The sequence below is a fragment of the Octopus bimaculoides genome, chromosome 26 (genome assembly GCF_001194135.2).
Source record: "Octopus bimaculoides isolate UCB-OBI-ISO-001 chromosome 26, ASM119413v2, whole genome shotgun sequence".
Taxonomy (NCBI): domain Eukaryota; kingdom Metazoa; phylum Mollusca; class Cephalopoda; order Octopoda; family Octopodidae; genus Octopus; species Octopus bimaculoides.
In genome coordinates this window covers 2,290,450-2,299,066 of record NC_069006.1, presented here as the reverse complement: position 1 = coordinate 2,299,066, position 8,617 = coordinate 2,290,450, and the positions used below count along the sequence as shown (strand labels likewise).

The window sequence follows — 8,617 nt, the reverse complement described above, 5'->3', positions numbered from 1 at the left end:
TATGTATGTATGTATGTGTGTATATATATATAAATAAATTTTACCTGAGAATTCAGGTAGAATCAGGTACTTGAAAAGGTATGCACCAGGTAGGATTGGGTAATCACTCTGGTTCAGGCCTATGGTTGGTGAGAGCTGAAATATCTGATAAGATATTTTAGTAGTCTACACAGAGAAAACCAACCCTTTGAGAATTTAGCACCTAAGGGGCTGGTCCAAAGCACACATTACTTTGAGTTGTACGTTGTTGGTATGCTCTAAGGTGTCTGACAAGTTTTAAGTTCCCTTGAGGTTTATAATCAAGTGAATAAGAACAAACGATGGAGAAATTGTCAGCTCATTTCTTGCATAACCTTTTAATGGAAGAATGAGAACATTACATTATTATAAAAGACGTTAATCATCAGATGAGAAGTAATTTTAACAAAACAAAAGAATATCCCAAGAATACAGCCAGGATGTGGATAGAGTCTGTTGAGGCCAACTGTAAAATGGGAGAATGAGCAGGTATGTTGGCTGTTTAGGTTAAGAAAAGGGTATAATATGATATCCAAGGTTAGTGATTCAGGTGAGAAGGAGTTTGCTAGGCTAGATTCTAGGTGGGCTGGAGTGGAGTGTAGGAGATAATTTATTATGATAGGCTTGGCATAGTGATAAGGAGAGGACAATTAAGGATAAGGCAAGGAGAAAAGATAAATAAATGAAACGGAAAGGGTGATGGGGGGGGGGGATAAAAAATAAAATAAAAATAAAAGAATACAAACCAATCTGGTATAGGGTGGGAGTATAGGAATCTCTAGCTGATGGTAAAAGACCACGGAAGGGAGACAGAGGTGATACAGAAATATAGGGGTATTCAGGGAGCAGGTACAAGGCTATTGAAAATCAAACATTTATGGAAATTAAGGTTATAGTGAAGTAGAGTGTTACCTATTAAAAAGGAATTTAATGATGGATGGGGTTATGTAATGAACTACACCTGATCGGATATGATAGAAGGCCGGCAGTATGGGGTGGTCTAATGAATAACTATGGGATGTAACACGGGTGATGGGTGATACCAAAATAGGACGGTATTACCACCTGAGTGTGAAAAGAAGAGGTGAAGTTATTGAAGACAATGGTCGCAGGTAACGATGATTTGAAGACATTGAGGAGATGAAGGAGGCTGTGACAAGGGTCTTGGATGCCTTCACTTTAAAGGACTTCCATGGGGCCTTCATTAAGTAACTGGAACATTGCAACAAGTGCATTGAAGTCCAAGGATCCTACTTTGAAGGAGATTAGAGTTTTGTACTTCTTTAAAATTAAGAAATGTCTCTCCTGAAAAAGTCTCGAAGCCACTGCAATGCACCTTGTACTTAAACAGCTGAGCTCCTGTAAACATGGTGCCGTATGACAATCAATATTTGAAAGAATATTTCAGTTGAAGTAGAGATAAAATTGCTGAATTAATGGATAAGTTAGGTGTTTCTCATCTGCATAATTACTGGATCCAGAACAAAGTGACCCCTGTGTCTAAACCCATGTAATTCTTGGAGACATAATTTTCTCTTTTTCTCTTACTTTTAGGTAAAACTACAGAATATGGACAATTACAAAATATATTCCTGTATTTTCATTCCTTATCTATTTAATGTACTTTATTACCATAGATGTTTCTTGACAAATGGTAAGTTGATAAAAGATATTTCTTATCTCATTTCTCTATAGCATGGATCAGAAGAAATTCATTGAGGCAGGTTTTCCAAATAATCAACACCTTATATATACTGAAAATGTTTAGTGTCATTAAGAAACATTGTTAATGATAATTCTTTCTTTAATTAATTATTCAACTCATTAAACATAACACAACTACATATGTTACAACTTCCATTCATTTCTTTCTTAACCATTTTGGTACCAACCAACCAAATACTTCCCCCAGATCCAAGATAGAAATTTGTTGTTTTTATCTCTATTCTTACTGTAATTCTGTTACAAATATATTGCCTTTGTTTTGATTAATTTTTAAAATAATGAAGAATTTAGTAAAAAAAAAACTTTCTCATTATAAAGCTGGTGTCTGAAACAAATTAATATAAAATTTTGATCGAAGATTACAGTTTAGATCACTTTAAAACAATAAATTAATTCGAATCAAATGACAAAGATGTAAAAACTTGGACAGCCAAAGCATGGTCGGTTCTAAACAAACTGGATGTTGTCTGGAAATCAATTCTGTCAGAGAAGTTTTTTTCCATACTGTGGTAGAGTCAGTATTTTATATGGAGCAACAGCCAGGAGACTTACCTAAATATTGGAATCCAAGCAAGATGGAACTTACACCCAAATGTTAAGAGCAGCCTTAAACATATCTTGGCGGACTCATCCGACCAAGAAACAGCTGTACGGAGATCTGCTGCCTGCTTCCAACATTATAAGGGAAAGATGCTTGCACTTTGAAGGACATTGCTGGGGAGCCATAGAAGAGGTGGCAAGTGACCTACTGCTATGGGACATGAAAGCATAGCCTTACTCAAGCTGGTCATCCAAACACAACATATGTAGATCAACTCAGAGATAGTGGATGCCTCCCCAAAGACCTCCCTCAACTAATGCAGGACTGAGGGGTATGGCATGTACAGGTTAAAAGTGTTCAAGCAATCTTGACCAGATTATGAAGATGAAAGCTGTAAGTCTGTGTCGTAGAAGCAGACATGGTCTCAGGTGGGTTTGGTATGAAAAGGGTTGAAGTTACCTTAATGAAAACCTTTCATCGGAATTCCTTGTTAATTTATATTCCAGACAATAGATTAATAAGAGCTAAATTAATTAATAAATTCTTCATTATTCACAAAATTAATTGAAACAAAGCAGGTTTCAGCAGAATTATGGTAACAAAGGGCACGGCTAGATGCAGGTGTGGCTGTATGATGAGATTTCCTCCCAAATACATGGTTCTGAGTTCAAACCCAGTGTGTGGTGCCTTAGGCCAGTGTCTTCTACTGTAGCCTTCGGCCGACCAAACACTTGTGAATGGATTTGGAGATGGAAACTGAAGGAATTCTGCGATGTGTGTGTGTATTTGTGGCTTTGGGTTTGTCCTCCACTAATGTCTGCAATCGAGTGTTGGTGTGTTTACATCCCTGTAACTTAGCAGTTCATCAAAAGACACTTTGAAAAGCAAAATAAGTACTGGGGTTAATTCATTCGACTAAAATTTCTTCAAGGTGGTGCCCCAGCATGGCCATAGTCTAATGATTTAAAACAAGATAAAAGGTCAAATGTCAAAGGTTCACAAAGTCAGTCATTTACTGTTGAAGAATAACTCAAATCTCAAAATGTCAAGTAATTCACCATTTTTTCTGTTTGGTTGCTGGACATATTTTTTGTTAATGAATTACAGCCACTACAGCACGTTTGTTATTGTTTTTTTTTTCCTTTAATTATTTTCTTCTTTCTTCTTTAGATTCCACATGGAAAATAGAACTAAGCTCTCAATCCAAGCAAATAGAAGATATAAGACGAATGAAGCTATTTGTTGGGATGGCTGGCAGAAAATCAGACTCTTCACTGACAAGGAACCAAACTCTTCTAAAATTCCAAAAGTTAGCTTACCTTCCCACAATATCTGCTGTTACCAATATTCCAAATATAAGCATCAGCGAGGTGGAAATAGACTTCAAAGGCACTAAAAAGCCTTTTAAAATATCCAAAGTAAGTATTTTCACCTTCTCGAATTTTGTGTTTGCTTTTCTTTCTTTTCTTCCTTGCTTTGTCTTTGCTATTGTTAAAGTAAAAATGCACATTATATACATGTGTGTGTGTGTGTGTGTGTGTGTGTGTGTGTGTGTGTGTATTGATAGATAGATAAATAGATAGATTGATATATAAATAGATATATAGATAGACAGGTAGACAGATAGATAGATAGATAGATAGATAAATAGATAGATAGATAGATAGATAGATAGATAGATAGATAGATAGATAGATAGATAGATAGATAGATAGATGCCTACAATTGTTTCAATTCCTCTCTAGTATGAAATACAAAACATATATATATGTATATATATATATATATATATATATATATACACACTATTTATATATATTTATACACACACACACACACACACACACACACACACACATATATATATATATATATATATATATATATATTTATAAAGATGTGTGTGTGTGTGTGTGTGTGTGCATATATGTTTAAGGTGATCTAAATGAATTGTCAGCACAGCAGACAGAATGCTGAGTGGTTTTTCTTCAATCTTTGCTTTCTGAGATCAAATTCCACTGAGGTAAAAATTTACCTTTTTTTCCTTTTGGAGTTGATAAAATGAGTACCAGTTGCATACTGGAAGCGATGTATTTGACTTGCCACCTCCTCCAACATGGCTGGCCTTGTACTAAAGTTTGAAACGTATAGATTATATATATAAGTGGTGAGAGAGGGGGAGGGGGAGAGAGAGCGGAAGGAAAGGGGAGAGAGAGACCCATCTCTAGCCATCTTTGTTACTCTCCCATCAAACACCTAGAAAAGACCCCACTCCCTCCTTCCCTCCCGTAACCCACAGTCTCTCTGTATCTGTCCCTTCTTGTCCCCTAAGGGTCTGCTCTGGCACTGCATCATTATCCTCTTAAGCCCCTCCCAACTACTCCCAACTGCCTTTATTTAATGTGTGGCAGCCATGTACCCTCCTCTGCAGCAAGACACATAAGCTTGTCTCTCTATCATACTTTAGTCTTGGCATAAAGCCACCTGACCACCCACTTCAATCAACGTAGAGGTTTGTATTAATTTAAACATGTCATATAACTAATCAACTTAAAACCATTTTTTAATTAATTTTTCAGATTGTCATGACAAAATGGCTTACCGGAGAAGAATATGGCTGTGTTAAGCTACATAACACAAATGCATGGAAATATTCTTGTGAAGTTCTAAAAAGTAAGATCTCATTGAATAACCACATCGAACATATGGGGTCCCTCTGGTGGTCACAACTATTAAAAGGGAGATAGTCATTTTGTGAGAACTCAAAGCAGGATTGTTGTTGTTGTTGGCACTCCGTCGCTTATGACATCAAGGGTTCCCATTGATCCGATCAACGGAACAGCCTGCTCGTGAAATTAACGTGCAAGTGGCTGAGCACTCCACGGACACGTGTACCCTTAACATAGTTCTCAGGGATATTCAGCGTGACACAGTGTGACAAGGCTGACCCTTTGAATTACAGGTACAACAGAAACAGGAAGAAAGAGTGAGAGAAAGTTGTGGTGAAAGAGTACAGCAGGGTTCGCCACCATCCCCTGCCGGAGCCTCGTGGAGCTTTTAGGTGTTTTCGCTCAATAAACACTCACAACGCTCGGTCCGGAAATCGAAACCGCGATCCTATTACCGCAAGTCCACTGCCCTAACCACTGGGCTATTGCGCCTCTACTCAAAGTAGGATTAATAATATTTTTAATTGAAATTAAGGAAATTTAAGGAAAGGGATATGTAGAATTCACATATTTGATAAATTTGTGTTTAATTAATATGAAGTTCTTAAAATCCTTTGAATGTTTGACATGACAGATTTTCATAGTAAATTAACGAGATCAGTTATAGTACTGTAAAGTAAAGAATGGTTAAATTAATTCTTTTGGTGGGAAGCTGCACCATACTGTAATTCCTGGTAAATTAACATGATGTTCCTCTCTAATATTTTAATTATCAGGTTCTCATTAGAGGCAACTGTGGTGGTTCATTAAGACATTTAATTTAAATTCAGCTTCATCACTTTAAAGAATTTTTATTAGGAAGAGTGCATCTCCTACACATCCTTCCAAATATCACTAGAAACCTCTTGTCTTTGCTTTGGGTCATCTTCTTTGAGAGCATGGACTATTCTTGGAATGAAACTGTTTCAATTAAAGCATTTCAAAATCCAATTGAACTTTCAATTTCAGATTTTTGTCTCATAACTCACGGCACCAATTTCCATGAACTCTGGCAATATGTCTGGTGTACGATTTCTTGCTTTGTGGGGCTTTTCCATATCTTTCAGAATATTTTTGTAGATATTCTGAATAGTTCCATGTTCAAACTCATCTCTAATTTGGATGACATTAAGTCGCGTAGGTGGATCTCTTTGAAACTCCCTCCTAAACTCTCTTCTTTGCATTTTCAAACTTCCAGTAGCACTTTAGGACACATTTCTCTTGCACAAAGCTTAGTCTGGCTCCCTTAATTATTTTTAATGAGTTAAATCTTAAAGGAAATGAAAATTGAGTTATGAGTCATTAAATTGGGTAGACATGTTTTGAGGACTTATGGTATGAAAAAGTTCCTGGACTAGTTCTGTATCACACTAACAGATGGCAGCACATGGTTGCAAGCGCAGTGAGAGCAAGCAGTGACCTTCACGAGGCAGTGTGCTGAGTGACATTGCTGTGTTTACTTTGTAAATTGTATTATTATTATTATTTACCTATTTATTTATCTTTAAGTCTTTGTCTACCCCATGCTGTATGTAAAGTTATGAAATTTGGGATACCTTCTATATACATGTGTGTGTGTGTGTGTGTGTGTGTATGTGTATGCATGTGTGTATGGATGCACACACAGACTAAAAGTCATATTTTCTAAATTTTTATTTCAGGCAAGAATTGGCTGTTGAAAGTTATTTCTCCTGAAGAACATGAACGAATTTTCTCCATAGAAATAATCCAAGACACGTTATCTTCTTTCACCAGACATTTGAAATGGGACTCTTTTGGTACATATGGAAATAACTATATCAAGTATTTTAATCTGAAGACGTATGAAAACGGGGATATCACAAACATAAATCTCCATTTTCAAAATAAAACTCTGAAAATCAATGAAGTAAATATATTTTCTTAACCTTCTTTAACCTTTTAGCATTTAAAATGGCCATATCATATCCAGCCCCAATATTCTCTGTTTTATGCTCAAATCAGCCATATCTGACCTCTCATACCTACCCTACAATCTCTTTCTAACGATAAACAACCATATCAATGAAATCTTGAAGCTATGACATAAAGCCTGATTATTTCAAAACAATGTGAATAAATAAGCATTACATTTGACCGAGAAACATGAATGTTAGCGTGAGAACATGTAGAGATGTTAGGGAGTCAGGCTACATGTTTCATGGAAGAGAATTTCATATTTCAAAATGATTGGGTTCACACTTTTAGTGGGGACAACTTTACTCCAAGTTCTCTTCTGGAACTTACTTATAATGAGGGATAGCCCTGGACCTGACCTTCTCCCACCATCATCCTCACTACACAACCCAACCTCTCACCATTCAACTCTGTCTCCTCTTTTTCTCAACCCTGTAGCTAATCCCTTACCTATCCCCTGTCCCCTGTTTATTTCACTTGTTTCCTCTCTAAAATACAATCACCCATCCTTCTACTTAAAATCACCACCCACTCCCTCTTCTATCTTCCTTCAGTTATAAGGGCCTCTTTAGGACTTTAACCTTAGAGTTATGAGGTGACCCTTGCTAGTGCTGGTGCCATGAACGAAAAAGTCACCCAGTACACTCTGTAAAGTGGTTGGCATTAGGAAGGGCATGCAACCATAGAAACCATGCCAAAGTAGATAGTGGTGCGTGATGGACCACTCGTCCATCTTGTCAGGTCCTGTCAAACTGTCAAGCTCATTCCAGCATGGAAACTGGATGTTAAGGAGGATTATGGTAATGGTGGTGGAGGCAATAGTAGTGGTGGTAGAGGTGCTCATGTTGAATATGATGATGATACTCATGGCAATGGTACATCTTTCAGTTACAGGCAGTGGGAGTAGTCTATAACTGCTGACTGTTCTATTCCTCTTCAGTACTAGCTCCATATTCGCATCGTCAGTGGAGAATGCTAAGTCACTCTCTTAATTAAAACCAAAAATGTTAATGACCTGCCGAGAAGATATATCTGGTTTGGAGAAAAGACAAGCAGTAGGAACTCTTTATTAAACTTGTTTTAAAATTTGGTTGATTGATGGATCAGTTGATTGATGGATCAGTTGATTGATGGATCAGTTGATTGATGGATAGTTGATTGATTGACTTGAAATGAGGTTTGAGAGAAGAAGGGATTTAATGTTTCTCCCACCCACCCTACTTCCACCAAAGAACATTGACACAAACAGAAAATGCTCGGACAAACGACACGAACCCCTTGACCAGAAACTGAGGCAACTCATAATCAGAGCTCAAACAGCTCAGTTATCTTAACGATGTTTCAAATCTATCATTTCAGATAAGTCTGATCCGCAATTACTCAGAGTATAAATTCAAAAGAAATGAAGACAGCAACACTCACAATTCCTCAGTGACAGGATTCTCTCGAACAACAAAAGGTATGTGGTGTGTCTGAACTTGTCTCGTTCAACCCTTTTCTTACCCTATTTCTGTTGAAATACTCTGTCTTTGTTGCAATTAGTTTTGAAAATAAGGAAGAATTTAGTAAAATAGCTTTGCCATTATTAAGCTGGTGTTTGGGACAAAAACTAACAGGAAATTTTGATGGAAGGTTTTAATTGAGTTCACTTTAAACAGGGAATTTGTATGATAGAATGAAGGGCAGTGTT

At 36.9% G+C, this 8,617-nt stretch overlaps 2 protein-coding genes across 2 annotated transcripts in view; one reads left to right on the top strand and one right to left on the bottom strand.

Annotated features, from left to right (window-relative positions):
- LOC106880589 (uncharacterized) overlaps positions 1 to 8,617 on the top strand; it is a 33,715-nt gene that overhangs the window by 13,027 nt on the left and 12,071 nt on the right. Inside the window, exons 6-10 of the mRNA XM_014930593.2 lie at positions 1,573 to 1,672; positions 3,455 to 3,702; positions 4,864 to 4,957; positions 6,654 to 6,880; positions 8,287 to 8,386. Of these exons, the coding sequence (XP_014786079.1) occupies positions 1,573 to 1,672; positions 3,455 to 3,702; positions 4,864 to 4,957; positions 6,654 to 6,880; positions 8,287 to 8,386 (769 nt within the window). The remainder of the gene's footprint in view (positions 1 to 1,572; positions 1,673 to 3,454; positions 3,703 to 4,863; positions 4,958 to 6,653; positions 6,881 to 8,286; positions 8,387 to 8,617) is intronic.
- Positions 1 to 8,617, bottom strand: part of LOC106880587 (uncharacterized) — a 68,813-nt gene that overhangs the window by 57,881 nt on the left and 2,315 nt on the right. The gene's annotated exons all lie outside the window — the stretch shown is intronic.